The 17,952-nt window shown below is 46.2% G+C and overlaps 1 protein-coding gene across 1 annotated transcript in view; it reads right to left on the bottom strand.

The window, feature by feature from the left end:
* adarb2 (adenosine deaminase RNA specific B2 (inactive)) overlaps window positions 1-17,952 on the bottom strand; it is a 248,732-nt gene that overhangs the window by 107,155 nt on the left and 123,625 nt on the right. The window contains exons 2-3 of the mRNA XM_064949117.1: window positions 3,693-3,779; window positions 1,895-2,874 (exon numbers count right to left, since the gene is read on the bottom strand). Coding sequence (XP_064805189.1) covers window positions 1,895-2,874; window positions 3,693-3,779 — 1,067 coding nt within the window. The remainder of the gene's footprint in view (window positions 1-1,894; window positions 2,875-3,692; window positions 3,780-17,952) is intronic.

Raw genomic sequence — 17,952 nt, 5'->3', positions numbered from 1 at the left:
CTTTTTTTCAAATGTCTTTTTACTGTTGTTTTATTTCTTTAGTTACCTACACACACACATACCTTTTCTTTTCTTTTTTCACACTATTGGTTAGAGCCTGTAAGTAAGCATTTCACTGTAAGGTCTACACCTGTTGTATTCGGAGCATGTGACAAATAAACTTTGATTTGATTTGATTTTATTCGCCCCGAAACACACAAAAAGTGTTTTTTTTGTTGTAATTTGTTATAGGCAGTTTGTCAGGAATAATTTTGCACGCCCAATTTTTCAGTTTTTGATTTGTTAAAAAAGTTTGAAATATCCAATAAATGTCGTTCCACTTCATGATTGTGTCCCACTTGTTGTTGATTCTTCACAAAAAAATACAGTTTTATATCTTTATGTTTGAAGCCTGAAATGTGGCAAAAGGTCGCAAAGTTCAAGGGGGCCGAATACTTTCGCAACTGTGGATCATTTGACGAATATGCTTGTTTATTGACGTGCTGACGGCGCACAGCAGGAGGTTTCTTCCTCTCTCTCTTTCTCCCAGATCTGAATGGGTCTCTCGGATCCGAACCAGCACGGGTCTGTTTGGCTCTGTTTTCAACTGTCCTTTTCAGAATGGGTCTGACACACACATCAGATATTATTTTATGCATATCGTGTCAGGTGGGAAAGCCACGGAGCCATTTCGGAAGGGACCAAACTTTTTGGACCCATTAAGACCTCTAGTACACACTACGCACACACTCCGACTACACTGCATACAACATACACACAAATACCATGTATAAACAGACACACGCATGCACACACGCACCCATGCACGCATAGCTACAGGTATCTGTGTATTTTTTGACATTGATGAACAATGTATCAACTATTTGTCTTAAATGTATAGAATAAATATTGTTCCTTATTAGAGCCTACAACAAAATGAATGATACTGTTGGCATAGGTTGCCTAGATACCTAGATTTGTGCAATTATAAACATGTCTAAAGTGAAAATAACATTCACAGCTCATGATTGAATTAGCTAGAAAAATGTTTCCTTGGTAGTGTTACCTTCGATATATTTTGTTCATGTCCCAAATGGCATCATATTCTCTATATTGTGCACAACTTCTGTTAGGGGCCTGTGCACTATCTAGAGAATAGGGTGACATTTTGCACACAACCTTAAATGCTGAATTGAAGGTTAAAATGTCCAACCACAGAATCCAGCCCTGAATGACTTTGGGGTCTAAAATGGAAGAGTTCCTCAAAACGTGTTTGCCTGGTCTGATTGCTATTTACATATTTGAGTAAATGAGCACGGGATTGGGTCAGTGGTTTGTTTGTCGATTTGCTCTTTGCTTTTCGATCTCCTTTGGGCAAGAGATTGAATTAATGTTTGTAGATGCTACACCTGGGGAAACAAGAGATTGTGGAAAATTACAATACTCTACCAATTATAGCTCTGGAAACACACACACGCAAAATAGAAAAGCTCATTTTGGGAGCCGTTCAGTTTTCTCTTGTGTCGGAGGCACAAGGCCAATAATTTGCTTCATTTACATCCCTTTCCGTTTGAATAGATCACTGAGCAGATTTTGTTTACCCGCAGCCTGAGCCTTCCAACGTACACACACCATTTGCATGTTTCCACTAGATACGCCACTGTCGTCACACTTCCCGTCCAAAGTAAATGATAAGTCAGCATGCTTACAAATCTCCCTTATCATCATCCCTCCTCCCTCTCCTCCCTCCCTTCATCCCCCTGTCAGCTCATCCTTACCCATATCTCCTCCCTCTTAATTACTTGTTGGATGGCAATAGTGTTTCTGCTGTGTTCCTGCTGCTTTGGTTATTACAGGACCCTGTATGGGAGAGAAGAAGCTGCCAGATGTCCTAACCAAAAGCCAAGCTACTCACCTGGGGCAAATGAGGGCATCTATTCCTGCTGGGTTTAAGGCCTCCTCTCCCCTCAGGAGCCAGCCTGATGTTGAAGAGGGCCTGCAAAGCGCATTGGGCCGCCTGGGTCTTGGCCAGCTTCTTGCTGCGTCCAGAGCCCTCGAATATCCTCCCGTCCACGCGGACTGCCATGATGAAGCTCCGCGCCCGCCGCCCCTCTGTCCTCTCGGACAGGCACACGTACCTCAGGCCTGGACGCAGCTCGTTGAGCAGCACCACAGGGGTTTTGGGGGCCTCGGTGGGGATGGTAACAGGGACCCCTGCCAGCCGCTGCTTGGCCTGCACCATTAGGTCCAACGTGTGGCGAAGTAATCGGCCGTGTCGGAGGGCGCTGGAGAGGCGCAGCTCGCTCTTCTCCGACGCCGACCGGTAGAGGGAGAAGCTGTCGCCGACTACGCCACCACATGACGACGGCTCAAACTCCTTGAACAGAGTGTCTGGGAAGTCTGCCGCCTGGTCCGAGGTAAAGTCTGCAGAGGGGTTGCCATGGTTACCCATGGCCAGGTGAGCCTGAGGAGCGTTGGGGAACTGAATGAAGGACTTGAGGGCCAGTTCGGCCGCCCTCATCTTAGCTTTTTTCTTGGTGGGGCCCGTGCCCTCAAAGGTGAGGCCATTCACCTCTACGGCGATTGAGAACAGGGGTGCGTGGACCGGGCCGGTCTGCGATACCATGCGGTACTGGAGGCCTGGCCTCAGCTCATTCAGCTGCACCAGGGCATTCTTTGGTGAGTCCGACCACAACAGTTTCTTGTAGATCAGACGGAGTTTGCACAGGTGTCCGTTATTGTCCTCCTCCAACGGCCGCTTCCTCTTCAGACCGGAAGTCCCACCTCTAGATGTGTCCGATCTGAACAGTGATTGGCGGTCGCCTGGGACAATAGAACAGCAGTCCTCTAGGTTACCAATATTTCGGTTCTCTTTGACCTCAGTGCTACTGGTGCCTGACAACGACAAGAAAAGGAAACAAAACAATTTAGAGCAATAAAACCATTGTCTAGAATAAAAGTAAGTAATAAATGCAGACATAACTGTGTGGAGCTCCATATTCACTATATTTCAGTGTGCAATAGAATGAGATTCAGAAAGCAACGCTCTTGGAGCAGATTTAGCCACTTGATACACAATGAAAGGGTAATGAACAGATCTACCAGCGTCCCCCAGTCGACAGTCCCCAAAGTTCATAGCGAGGGAGGCTATCTTATTTAAGTGTTCTAAAATTCAAATCCAAATCCCCTCAAATGGGGTATTATCTGCCAAATCATTCTGTAATCTGCTGCAAAATTGGTTCTGTGACTCTGAGGTTTAAGTGGGAGAGTATTTGTTACTGTACCCAATGCAAAGCAGCAATCTCTTTTGTAATGGGGGGATTGTATTGCATTGAAAGTTACACACATTGGTGGGGGGGGGTGAAAGAGCAAAGCTATCGGCCTTATTTCAGACTTCTATTCTCTACGAGGACAAAGTTGGAGCAGCTGTGCTATCATGCTCTGCTCTTCAAACCTAGTTGCAGGGACAAAGAAGCATATTGCATTTCTGAAAAATGTTCACAAATTTTTGTTTCAAAACCAGAAAATGTACAGATAGATCACTTTCATATCTGGTCTACAGTACAGTGTATTTAAAGTATGTGGAAGCAGTATTGCAATTTGTCCAAGACCAATTTCTCCTTGGGATGAGCACAGTATATCATAGGCTATCATATCATCAGTGGCTGTGCATCCAGTATGTTGAGAGGAATACTCTGAGTGGTGTGACTTACTTAAAGTGTCCTCATCCTCTGTGCTGGTGGTCCCAGGGCTCATGTACTTGAAGGGAGCGATCAATGCAGAGAGCATGCTGACTTTCTCTGTGAACAGAGAGGAAAGAGACAGACAAACACACCATGAGTGCTACTGTGGAATGAAACAGTGTTACTGATACACCGACACGTAAACACACTCTACCTACACACTCTACCTACACACTCTACCTACACACTCTACCTACACACTCTACCTACACACTCTACACATGGAGTACGGCTGGTCTATCCTGTCTTTCTCAGTCCATTTCTCCTCCTCCTCCTCCTCCTCCTCCTCTTTCTGCTTAGAGAGCAGTGCTCAAACTATTGATCATTAAGAGATATTAGGTGTTGGGGGAAGTGAGGAAGTGGTTTCTAATTAAAGGGGTTTGACTGGCCTGTCGATGTAGGCTCAGCCTGGGCTGAAAGCACCAGACCCAGCGGTGATGGACTCTAATAGGGTGTTACACTGTAAACAACACGCACACCTGGAGGCAGGAACACCAGGGGGACCTCTAGGGAGACTACCTGAATCCATTGTATTTAAAGGGATGGCACAGCAGCCCACATATTACTGTACCCATCCCCTTTAATTACACTAGACCACTGTTTCCCAATCCATTGCTTGAACTCCTTCGCTCCCTCCCTCCCTCCCTCCCTCCCTTCCTCCCTCCCTTCCTCCCCGTTGAACAATACTGAAGGGTTTGATGATTCACAATGACACACACGGCTGCCCTCTAAGAGCTGTGGACAGATCAGCCGTGTCCCAGTGGGGTGAAATTACAATATACCACTCTGCATTGTGACCTAATTACAGTATAACTAACACCAGCAAAATGCAGCTGTTAGTCGGTCTGTCCATTAGAGAAAACAGCAGCAGAAGGTCTCGGCACACACTGACTAGTTTCTAGATAAATCAATCTATATGCTGTTAGCTATGTCTCTAGAGGGCAACTTGTTTCTACCTACGTAATTATTGTCGTTGCAGTGTTTTCTCTCAGACGTTAGATCCTGACATGGCCGGGTTCATAGTGTTTGCTAAATGAGCAAACACACCATCTAACACTGTAGCTGTTGAAGCGTTTCCGAAGACATGTCTTCTGACCGGGAACCTTAAAAGACAAACGTCCACACAAAGTGTAAAACACAGCGCAGAATATGAGGAGGGCAATTACCACATGCCGGCATAAGTTTCCACGTGGGCCCCAGAAGTCTTTAATGTATTTTTTTATCATCGTGTTGTGCCTTAGGTTCTGCACCACCCACTCAACTCAACAACCTCTGCCAAGTGTTGACGTTCACTGGGCTGTGAGGGGCTAGAGAGAGAGAGAGAGAGAGAGAGAGAGAGAGAGAGAGAGCGAGAGAGAGAGAGAGAGAGAGAGAGAGAGAGAGAGAGAGAGAGAGAGAGAGCCAACCTACTGATATGTATGACATCATCAGCCTGATTACTAACAAAGAGATGGAACTCATTCAGGACAGGTTTACAGTAAATGTTGGTCTCAGATCTTAGATCTAGTTAGGTATGGCACAGTAGTAAAGAAACATACTTTTAACATACTGTAGGCATTGCTCAGGTAAACTGATAAGATATTAAGTCAATCATACATACAGTAAGGACAGAGATTCTGATAGAGATGGATTTTGGCACTGGGGATTGTGAAGAGAACAACCTACACCCTGTAAAATAGGGATTTGCCTGTTGTATAATACAGCTCTTATTAAAACCAGGTTTGCCAAGTTTGGCAGGTGAAGTGTGTGTTTATGCATGCATGCATGTGTGTGTGTGTGTGTGTATGCAAATTCACAATGAGCAGATGATAAGGGCCCTGTCTACTTTATCCTTTCTTTTCCTGGTTCAGTGCAGAGGGAGGGTAATGAGCCAATCACATTTCCCTGTGGTTCCTTCCACATAACGGATGGGTCAGATGAGCGACGGGAGACATTAGAAATAGGCACTGAGGGAAATCATTGACTGGCTTTCTCCCCCCCTCCCCCTCTCCATCTCTGTCTGTCTCACGGGCCACAGATTAAACAGCTCTGAACTGGTAAATGAGAGAGGCTGCATTGTCTCAGTGAGCTGCCGGCCACACTTAAAATCTGATTTCTGTCCGATGGCTCAGCTGATCGCTAAGCAGCTGATCACTAGCTGCATAAATAAACAGCTTTGTGTGTGTGTGTGTGTGTGTGTGTGTGTGTGTGTGTGTGTGTGTGTGTGTGTGCGTGCTTGTGTGTGTGTGTGTGTGCCAGTGCATGTGACTAAATTACTCTCCAGTCAGTGTGTACACACATAAATCCACTGGCTTACATAAAAACCAACACATATCTTTTACAGCCAAGATTCATGACTGCATTTAACTGCTGTATTGGAGCTAGGTCACAGGTTGGTCCAAATAGCACCTTATTCCCTAATTAGTGCACTACATTTGAGCAGGACCAATAGGGCTATGGTCAAAAGTAGTGCACTATAAAGTAAATAGGGTGCCATTTGGGATACACACTTATTTCTTTATTTCAATCGTTTTTTGTGTGTTAATTTAACCTTTAACTTTATACCTCTTCACCCAATGCCTTTCTACATTTGAAATCTCTTGTTTGTACAGTGCTTCAGTTCATACCAACAATTTCAAGTGCTGTCATAAACTGTCATGATAGGCTGTGCCAAACATTATAGGATTCATTAAAGGATTATGCAGACATATTGACAGGCAAGGTGGGAATAGCAGTATGTCATCCAAGGACTGAGTGATTGTGGTGTGCGTGTGTGTATGTGTCTTTGTGTGTGTGTGTGTGTGTGTGTGTGTGTGTGTGTGTGTGTGTGTGTGTGTGTGTGTGCCAGTGTTTTGGGTAGCAGTCGGATGGATATTTAGCACCTGATTAGTGCCACAGAAGACAGAGGAGCCAGGCCATCTGCTTTACATGTGTTCTCCTGGACCATGCCAAGGACAGGGCTTTAGGAGACAACCCAACCCACAGCCAGACCTAGCTTTCTACCCCAACACCACCAGCCCTAGCACCAACCCCTAGCACCAGCCCCTCCAGTGCCAGCTGCATAGCCCCAGCCCCAGTCCAACCCCCCACTCCGCAGCCCGAGCACCAACCCAGGTCAAGCTCTAGCCATGCCCAAGCCATATTCCAGTGTTTGGACCATCCAGTTAACCAATCGTATGGCATGATGCTTGATTGGATTAGTTTAATCGTATCATCTTCATGCTCATTCACATTTGGGCAAAACTCAGAGAAGGAAGGCAAGGCCATATAATCTTCAAATCTTGAAACTGTTCCAGTCAGGCTCTAAAAAGAAACATATTTACAAAAACAATACTGCACATCGATGGAAAGGCTCTTGAATCCAACGTATTTTTATTATAGAGGAGGAATGTGAGGCCAGCATAGCAATGCAAAGCCACGAGGGCATTGAGAAGATATCAAAGCTGTGCTTGAACTGAACTGAAGTGGGCACTCGTTATTACACACCATTGTGACTACGCAGGGAAATGCAGAGGAAAAAAACAGTGTCAATGAATCATTGATAGTGAGGAGAGGAAAAATTCAATAACACTTCTTCTTCCATTATGGCTTTTAGACAGAGAGATACATAGCACCCACTCACTCTCACACAGTCTCAAAAAGGGGCTTGATGTGGATGAGTATCATTGAAGGGCCTGCTCCAGTGTCTGTGCCGATGCTATGGTAGCAGGAACTATTCAACTGAGCAGGTTTCCTGTCAAACACACCCCATAACATAACACACACCTACCTCTCTTCTTAAAGCACTCACCTCACCGAAGAGCGCTACTGGTTCTTTACAGAAACACTGTAACACCAGAGATACGACTTCCTTCTTTGCATCATAAAAGCTTTTCAATGTTAGAGCTCGGATACTGCACGGGACAAAGGGCTTTTGGGCCTAATGCATTCAATAAATAAACCTGGCATTGCATGATTTCTGCATTTGCACCTAATGTAGATAGTGGTGGATGTCCTTGTCTTCAACCTTCAGTGCTTTCAGGGATAAAATTGCACACTCACTTTGTGAAATGGTACCAGAAAGGGAATAGGACTTCTACAAGACGAATTCAGGGTAGATAGGAAAAGAGAAACCGACAGATTCCCAACGTGGACCCACAATGCACTTGAATTCCTGTTCCTACACAAATAACCTCACCCAATTAAAACTGTTCATCTCTTTTCTTCTCCGTTATGTCTGATAGTGTTCACGGTTGATGATTACTACCTGATAAACAGGGGATTTAATGCACAGTCGTCTTTTTCCTCTTTAACAGAATATTAATGTCAGTCAGGCCGTCATCCATGAGGGAGACTAATTAACAAACATGATAAAGACTAGACACGCAGACAGACAGACAAAGATTTGATGTGCTGCCTCCCTCGGGGTCTGTTGCCTTAATAATCCGATAACAAACTTCTCATATGTATTTACAAGGTACAGTGACAGAGACGCAGATAAGTCTGGAGGGTAATGAAACGATGCATCCAGGTCTGTGATTACGTCTTGCACTGGAAAGTGTTTTGCATTCCGCAAGGATCTGTCTGCGTGTCTGCCTTCCTGTCTGCCTGTCCATCCACCCGTCTATCCTCTCCGCCCCATAACTATCCATCAGGGCATGACCAGACAGACCACTATGGCGCTCCATTCGCCTTCCAATCTCAGAGTGTTGGGCTACCATACAGCAGGTGTAAAGTTAGGGATTAATTGGCCTCTGCATGTACAACTCCATGAGCACCATGTGTAATCCAGACCAGCAGGGACTCTAGAGAGAGAGACTCTAGAGAGAGCAACACCACAGCCTAAGAAAGGAGGATGAGTGAGATGGAGTAAAAGGTGAAAAAACAGACTGCAACAGTTCCATGACAGATAACTTGTGTGCGAGTCTGGATTTACTTTGCATATATCCATCCTTTTTTCCATCCCTCCATCTCTCTCCCACTCTATCCATCTATTCCTCCACCTGTCCATCTCCTTGTCTTTCTGCCTAGGGGAGCCTCGTGAACACAATGAACCTGGCTGTCTGATTTACGACGACGCCATCTTTATGGGGCCATTAGGACACCTATAATCAGGCTCTGTGTTTACACTACTTTGTTCAGCAGAAATTGCTGCACCGATGGACCCGGGAAGCACAGATGGGACACGGACACTTTTTCATCGCCTGTTCCATACGACAGCGCCCAACACATCTGGTATGCAGCGAGGAAACATCTTTGCACTAATTTGTTTGTCACTATATATTGAAAGGACTATCTGTCATTCTGCCATGCTTTGGTTGCGTCGCGGCGTGATGTTTGAAGACTTGGCTAGTCATAAGTTTTAGATGCGCGGCCACTCAGGACACACTTACAGGAGCAGCCCAACTGACTGATGGAAATGAACGGAAGAAGGAAAGATGAGGAAAGAAAATGATGAAATGTGTCCCTGATTTAAAGCAGACATAATTTCCCCATGAATCATCAGCGCTGTTTGAATTATGTTCCTATGTTTTAATTCTTCCCACTGCGCAACACAACAATAAGTATTTAGGGGACATTATGGTTATTGGAATACAACAGAAAGGGAATAAGCTACACTCTTCTCAAGTGTCTGTAGTCATGTGACTTCTCACCAAAAATGTACGTCATGGGTAAACAAGAAACAAATACCAACTGGCACCACATTTCACAATATGGAGAACGAGAGATGTTTGAGTGTGTGTGGGGGGGGGGGGGGGCTAACTATCGCTGCATCCCAAATGGAACTCTATTCCCTAAAGAGTGCACTATTTTCACCAAAACCCTATGGACCCTGGTCAAAAGTAGTGCCCTGTATCGGCAAATGGCATTTAGGACGTAAACTAACACTATGGTGTATTTCCCTCCATTCAGGCACTGACTGCCCTCTATATTTCACACAATCCTGCCGCTAGAAATTGCGATAAATATGAACTGACAGCTCATGATATCCCATTTCCAATCCTATGCTCCACACTAAGTGTGATTCAGAGTCAATTAAAGAACTGTTTGATGTTGATCCATTCAGACTCAGAAATTAAGCACAGGGCTGGTAGTATTTACTACTATGGTATAGCACTGCTCTTGCCTGTGTGTGTGTGTGTGTGTGTGTGTGTGTGTGTGTGTGTGTGTGTGTGTGTGTGTGTGTGTGTGTGTGTGTGTGTGTGTGTGTGTGAGTGTGTGTGCTAACCTGTGTAGAGCATTCTACCATAAGGCAGAGAGGAAAATGTTAAATACAAACCTGTGATGGTCGGGACAATGTAAATGATGTGATTCTTTCTTTGTGATTTTTCCCTAGGCATTCTAAACTACAAAAATAAATTTAACGGGCCTGGGATGTACTAGTGCTGTTGATGTGGAATGTAAATGGCATTGGCACTAGTACAGAAATCTATCTTTTTCTTTGAACCAAACCAGATGCATTTATCAAAGGACAGCCACTTCGCAAGTCCCTGAGAAGTACATTAATGTAGCAACGGGGATTAGGCTTGGCAATATCAGCTGCATTAGGGGGAACATCCCAGAGAGCAGGGTGTCTTTTGTTATTGTATGTCGACATGTAAAATGCATTTTTAACATTCATTTAAATGGAGGAAGGGAAAGGTGCTTCTTCCTTTTGTGGCGAAGTGGTTCAAAGTATATTGGAGGGTGAAAAGCAAACCTTTTTGAAGGAGTACTGTAGACATTAATGCCAAATTGCTAAAGAAGAATGCTAAAAGCGTACCCGTGAATACATTACACTAGTCACAGATGAGGAGAGTAGAGTGGTGACTGCACATGGTCATTAGAATAAGAGTTCTCCTCTAGGGGATCTATTTTAACAAACCTAACGCAATGGTGAATCTAAGCGCTGGTGGTAGTGCAACGGATGTGAAACGGCTAGCTAGTTAGCGGTGGTGCGCGCTAAATAGCGTTTCAATCGGTGACGTCACTTGCTCTGAGACCTTGAAGTAGTGGTTCCCCTTGCTCTTCAAGGGCCGCTGCTTTTGTGGAGCGATGGCTAACGATGCTTCGTGGGTGACTGTAGTTGATGTGTGCAGAGGGTCCCTGGTTCGCACCCGGGTATGGGCGAGGGGACGGTCTAAAGTTATAATGTTACAGTAGCACTATAGGTTTGGGAGTGAGGCAGAAATATTTGACCTATTTTCCCCACCACAATTATAGGCGCAGTTGCTGGTGGTGGTCTCGAAAGGGCCGTGTTTTGATGAATAAACCAGTTGTGGGTGTGTCGAGGCTTGACCCCTCTCCTGCCAATCAGAACATGCTTCCTGGCTAAATACACTACAAAAGTATTAGTGAATTTGGCAATTTCAGCCACAACCCGCTGCTGAAAGGTGTATAAAATCAAGCACACTGCCATGCAATCTCCATAGACAAACTTTGGCTGTAGAATGGCCCGTACTGAAGAGCGCAGTGACTTTCAACGTGGCACAGTCATAGGATGCCACCTTTCCAACAAGTCACTTCATCAAATATCTGCCCTGCTAGAGCTGCCCTGGTCAACTGTAAGTGACGTTATTGTGAAGTGGAAATGTCTAGGAGCATCAACGGCTTAGCCGCGAAGTGGTAGGCCACACAAGCTCACAGAATGGGACCGCCGATTGCTAAAGTGTAGCGTGTAAAAATAGTCTCTTCTCAGTTGCACTACCGAGTTCCAAACTGCCTCTGGAAGAAACGTCTGTCATAAGAACTGTTCGTCGGGAGCTTCATGAAATGTCTGTCATTGGCCGACCAGCCGCACACAAGCCTAAGATCACCATGTGCCAAGCATCGGCTGGAGTGGTGTACAATTTGCCGCCATTTGACTCTGGAGTAGTGGAAACGCATTCTCTGGAGTGATGAATCACGCTTCTCCATCTGGCAGTCAGACAGACAAATCGGGGTTTTGGCAGATACCAGGAGAATGCTACCTGCTCCAATGCATAGTGCCAACTCTAAAGTTAGTTGAAGAAGGAATGCTGGTCTGGGGCTGTCGCTCTTGGTTCGGGCCCCTTAGTTCGAGTGAAGGGAAATCTTAACTACAGCATACAATGACATTCTAGACGATTCTGTGATTCCAACTTTGCGGAAATAGTCTGGGGAAGGCCCTTTCCTGTTTCAACAAGACAATGCCCCCGTGCACAAAGCGAGGTCCATACAGAAATGGTTTGTCTAGATCAGTGTGGAAGAACTTGACTGGCCTGCACAGAGCCCTGACCTCAACTCAATTGAACACCTTTCATAAAAAAAAAATTGGGGGTAAGATCAGCTTGAATATTGTAAATAGATTGTAGCTTCCATCAATGTAACTGTCTGCTGTCACACCCTGATCTGTTTCACCTGCCTTTGTGCTCGTCTTCACCCCCAACCAGGGGTGGGGGGGGGGGGTTCTGTCACACCCTGGTCGAAATATATTGTGTTTGTCTGCATTTATTTGGTCAGGCCAGGGTGTGACATGGGTTTATTGTGGTGTGTTTTGTCTGGTGGGGTGTCTAGCATAGTTTCTGGCTGTCTGGAGTGGTTCTCAATCAGAGGCAGGTGTTTATCGTTGTCTCTGATTGGGAACCATATTTAGGCAGCCATATTCTTTGAGTGTTTCGTGGGTGATTGTTCCTGTCTCTGTGTTTGTTGTTCACCAGATAGGCTGTATAGGTTTTCACGTTCCATTTGTTGTTTTTGTATTGTTCGTTTTTTCTTCGTCATTAAACATGTATCAAAGATACCACGCTGCATTTTGGTCCGACTCTCCTTCGACGGAAGAAAACCGTAACAGAATCACCCACCATAACAGGACCAAGCGGCGTGGTAACAGGCAACAGCAACAGCAGGAGCAACAAAGAGAGGAATGGACATGGGAGGACGAATTGGACGGAGAAGGACCCTGGGCTCAGCCTGGAGAATATCGCCGCCCCAAAGAAGAACTGGAGGCGGGGAAAGCTGAGAGGCGCTGGTATGAGGAGGCAGCACGGCGACGAGGATGGATGCCCGGGAGTCAGCCCCAAAAATGTATTGGGGGGGGCTCACAGGGAGTATGGCGACGCTAGGTAGGAGACCTACGCCAACTTCCTGTGGTTACCGGGGGGCTAGAGAGACCGGGCAGGCACCGTGTTATGCTGTGGTGCGCACGGTGTCTCCAGTGTGGGTGCATAGCCTGGTGCGGTAAATTCCAGCTCCGCGTATCGGCCGGGCTTGATTGAGCGTCGAGCCAAATGCCATGAAGCCGGCTCTACGCATCTGGTCCCCAGTGCGTCTCCTTGGGCCGGCTTACATGGCACCAGCTTTGCGCACGGTGTCCCCGGTTCACCTACATAGACCAGTGCGGGCTATTCCACCTCGCCGCACTGGTAGAGCGACCGGGAGTATTCAACCAGGTAAGGTTGGGCAGGCTCGGTGCTCAAGAGCTCCAGTGCGCCTGCACGGTCCGGTCTACCCTGTACCACCTCCACACACCAGCCCTCCGGTGGCAGCTCCCTGCACCAGGTTTCCTGTGCGTGTCCGCGGCCCAGTACCACCAGTGCCAGCACCACGCATCAGGCCTACAGTGCGCCTCGCCTTCCTCCTGTCCTGCGCTGCCGGAGTCTCCCGCCTCTTCAGCGCTGCCCGAGCCTTCCTCCTCTCCTGCGCTACCGGAGTCTCCCGCCTGTTCGGCGCTGCCAGAGCCTTCCTCCTCTACAGCGCTAATGGAGTCTCCTGCCTGTTCAGCGCAGCCAGAGCTGCCAGCCTGCATGGAGCAGCCAGAGCTGTCAGTCTGCATGGAGCAGCCAGAGCTGCCAGTCTGCATGGAGCAGCCAGGGCTGTCAGTCTGCATGGAGCAGCCAGAGCTGCCAGTCTGCATGGAGCAGCCAGAGCTGTCAGTCTGCATGGAGCAGCCAGAGCTGTCGGTCTGCATGTAGCAGCTAGAGCTGTCAGTCTGCAAGGAGCTGCCAGTCTGCAAGGAGCTGCCAGAGATGCCAGTCTGCAAGAAGCCTCCAGAGCTGCCAGTCTGCAAGAAGCCGCCAGAGCCGCCAGTCAGCATGGAGCAGCCAGAGCCGCCAGTCAGCATGGAGCAGCCAGATCCGTCAGTCTGCCAGGATCTGCCAGTCAGCCAGACTCTTCCAGATCCGCCAGTCAGCCAGACTCTTCCAGATCCGCCAGTCAGCCAGACTCTTCCAGATCCGCCAGTCAGCCAGACTCTTCCAGATCTGCCAGTCAGCCAGACTCTTCCAGATCTGCCAGTCAGCCAGACTCTTCCAGAACCGCCAGCCAGCCAGGATCTGCCAGATCCAACTACCTGCCTGAGCTTCCTCTCAGTGCTGAGCTTCCTTTCAGTGCTGAGCTTCCTCTCAGTCCCGAGCTTCCCCTCAGTCCCGAGCTACCCCTCAGTCCCGAGCTACCCCTCAGTCCCGAGCTGCCCCTCAGTCCAGTGGGGTTCTGGGTGAGGACTACTAGGCCATGGTCGGCGGCGAGGGTGGACTATCCTAGGACCCGAGGAGGAGGGGCTAAGACATTGATAGAGTGGGGTCCACGTCCCGCGCCGGAGCCGCCACCATAGACAGACGCCCACCCGGACCCTCCCCTATTGTTTTGATGTGCGTCCGGGAGTTCGCACCTTGGGGGGGGGGGGTTCTGTCACGCCCTGGTCGAAATATATTGTGTTTGTCTGCATTTATTTGGTCGGGCCAGGGTGTGACATGGGTTTATTGTGGTGTGTTTTGTCTTGGGGGGTGTCTAGCATAGTCTATGGCTGTCTGGAGTGGTTCTCAATCAGAGGCAGGTGTTTACCGTTGTCTCTGATTGGGAACCATATTTAGGCAGCCATATTCTTTGAGTGTTTCGTGGGTGATTGTTTCTGTCTCTGTGTTTGTTATTCACCAGATAGGCTGTATAGGTTTTCACGTTCCGTTTGTCGTTTTTGTATTGTTCGTTTTTTCTTCGTCATTAAACATGTATCAAAGATACCACGCTGCATTTTGGTCCGACTCTCCTTCGACGGAAGAAAACCGTAACACATACACACATACAGTGGGGCAAAAAAGTCAGCCACCAATTGTGCAAGTTCTCCCACTTAAAAAGATGAGAGAGGCCTGTAATTTTCATCATATGTACACTTCAACTATGACAGACAAAATGAGAAAGAAAATCCAGAAAATTTCATTGTAGGATTTTTAAATTATGGTGGAAAATAAGTATTTGGTCACCTACAAACAAGCAAGAATTCTGGCTCTCAGAGACCTGTAACTTCTTCTTTAAGAGGCTCCTCTGTCCTCCACTCGTTACCTGTATTAATGGCACCTGTTTGAACATGTTATCAATATAAAAGACACCTGTCCACATCCTCAAACAGTCACACTCCAAACTCCACTATGGCCAAGTCCAAAGAGCTGTCAAAGGACACCAGAAACAAAATTGTAGACCTGCACCAGGCTGGGAAGACTGAATCTGCAATAGGTAAGCAGCTTGGTTTGAAGAAATTAACTGTGGGAGCAATTATTAGGAAATGGAAGACATACAAGACCACTGATAATCTCCCTCGATCTGGGGCTCCATGCAAGATCTCACCCCATGGGGTCAAAATGATCACAAGAAAGGTGAGCAAAAATCCCAGAACCACACGGGGGGACCTAGTGAATGACCTGCAGAGAGCTGGGACCAAAGTAACAAAGCCTACCATCAGTAACACACTACACCGCCAGGGACTCAAATCCTGCAGTGCCAGACGTGTCCCCCTGCTTAAGCCAGTACATGTCCAGGCCCGTCTGAAGTTTGCTAGAGAGCATTTAGATGATCCAGAAGAAGATTGGGAGAATTTCATATGGTCAGATGAAACCAAAATAACTTTTTGGTAAAAACTCAACTTGTCGTGTTTGGAGGACAAAGAATGCTGAGTTGCATCCAAAGAACACCCTACCTACTGTGAAGCATGGGGGTGGAAACATCATGCTTTGGGGCTGTTTTTCTGCAAAGGGACCAGGACGACTGATCCGTGTAAAGGAAAGAATGAATGGGGCCATGTATCGTGAGATTTTGAGTGAAAACCTCCTTCCATCAGCAAGGGCATTGAAGATGAAACGTGGCTGGGTCTTTCAGCATGACAATGATCCCAAACACACCGCCCGGGCAACGAAGGACTGGCTTCGTAATAAGCATTTCAAGGTCATGGAGTGGCCTAGCCAGTCTCCAGATCTCAACCACATAAAAAATCTTTGGAGGGAGTTGAAAGTCCGTGTTGCCCAGCAACAGCCCCAAAACATCACTGCTCTAGAGGAGATCTGCATGGAGGAATGGGCCAAAATACCAGCAACAGTGTGTTAAAAGTTTGTGAAGACTTACAGAAAACGTTTGACCTCTGTCATTGCCAACAAAACGTATATAACAAAGTATTGAGATAAACTTTTGTTATTGACCAAATACTTATTTTTCACCATAATATGCAAATAAATTAATAAAAAATCCTACAATGTGATTTTCTGGATTTTTTCTTCTTATTTTGTCCGTCATATATATATATATATATATATATATATATATATATATATATGCAGTTGATATGGCGTTATAAGAGGATTCAATAGTTTGGAGGAGCGTGCGTTTTTGGTAATCTGACGCTGGGCACCCTTTGAAAATGGGGATGGATAATTTACGTGAAGAAGCGAAATGAAGTATGCATATATGTGAATTTTAAATAATGAAAAAGCACGAGGGCAAAAAAGCACGAGGGCAAAACCTCCCACATTTTTCAAAGCACCCTCACTAGACCAACCCCTTTATTCATAAGCTACTTGGCTATTTTTTGTACCCTTTTAAATATTACAACTGTGGGATTTTTGCACGGATACATGGTGAAAGGGTTTCGTTGTATTTCTCCTGCGAATGGTTCTTTAGGGTTTCACTGATGTGGAACGCTCGTCACCGTCACCGTGTCCTAATGCTGCTAAGAGCGTGTCCTCTGTCAGAATCAAGTGTCATGGATCACATAGACCCTGAGGTATTTTAAGGCCAACAGTGTTGCCTAAGTCACACACACACACACACCTTCACTCAAATAGGTCTCCATGTGAACTCCAAGTCGACTCAAAATGAACTTCAGACAAAGTGCAAACTCTGTTTAAGTGCAATACAGTTTTCTAGTCCCAAATCAATGTGCCTTATGTCAGGACAATCCGTTGCATTTGTCAGGAGTGTACATTCTCTCAGAATTACTGTACATAAACAGTTATGATCAAATCAAAAGAGGCATGTGCATGTGGCCAAATCATTAGGACAGAAATATAGAGGGAAATATATAGCCTAACATCAGCCTGAAGCTTTATGCAACACACAAATATTAAAGTTCACCATTCACATATTGTTGTTTGTCTCTCATACATTCAGCTACGTACTTGGAGATTTACACAATACACTGGCATCACACTGGCTGACTGACGTGGTTTGTACCCTTCACATTGCTACTCTGCAGCGAGCGTTGAATAGCTGGGAGATGAGCGAGGCCCTTAGTAAGACACACTGGTTGAATTGGTGAAGAGGGCTTCATTTGTGCTGCCTTCATGGCTTCTTTGACTTTGAAGTGCACGGCACACCTGACTCATATCTGTATCTGAACCACTAACTGACTGGTGTGTTAGTGCTCATTTCCGTTCCTCCCTTTGAAGCACTGAGAGACAGAACTATTTTCAGAGGCCCTAAAATCCCACTTCACATTATTATAGAGGAATTATGCCTGCAGTGTGTGTATGCAGAGATCTCTCTCACACTCAGTCAGTGTGTGGACTTAATATAGCGCTCAGCTAAACCTAGCATAGATGACTCCTAGATGACTCTGTCTATACTGTGCATTCCTACCCTTCCTGTCTTAAGTTTACCATATGTTTTCCAGTCGAGACAGTTCACTTGTAGCCAAAGTCCACGCCCCTTCGTCAGTGATTGTTCAACAGTAGGGATTCTTCAATTAAATGTTCGTTGTCATTCGATGATATGCAACTAGTTTTCATGCATTTTTTTCACTTGAGAAATACTGCACCAAATATCTTATTTAGATGTAAAAAATCTCTCTCTCTCTCTCATAAAGAAGCAAGCAGTATATGTGTTCTGTAACCCTGAGGCTGCTTGATTTACACTGGCCTCCCTCCCACCCCTGAGGGGGAATGATCAGTAAAGACACACCTCTGTCTCATACTGCCAGTCTTCACACACAACACACTGGCTATAACCCCTTATATTCAGACACTGTGTCTACACTATAGCTATACCATCTGGGAATAAAGAAAAGCCTTTTCTA

The sequence above is a fragment of the Oncorhynchus masou genome, chromosome 30, assembly GCF_036934945.1.
Source record: "Oncorhynchus masou masou isolate Uvic2021 chromosome 30, UVic_Omas_1.1, whole genome shotgun sequence".
NCBI lineage: Eukaryota > Metazoa > Chordata > Actinopteri > Salmoniformes > Salmonidae > Oncorhynchus > Oncorhynchus masou.
The sequence above is the reverse complement of the archived record's forward strand: the minus strand, read 5'-3'. Positions and strand labels throughout refer to the sequence as shown.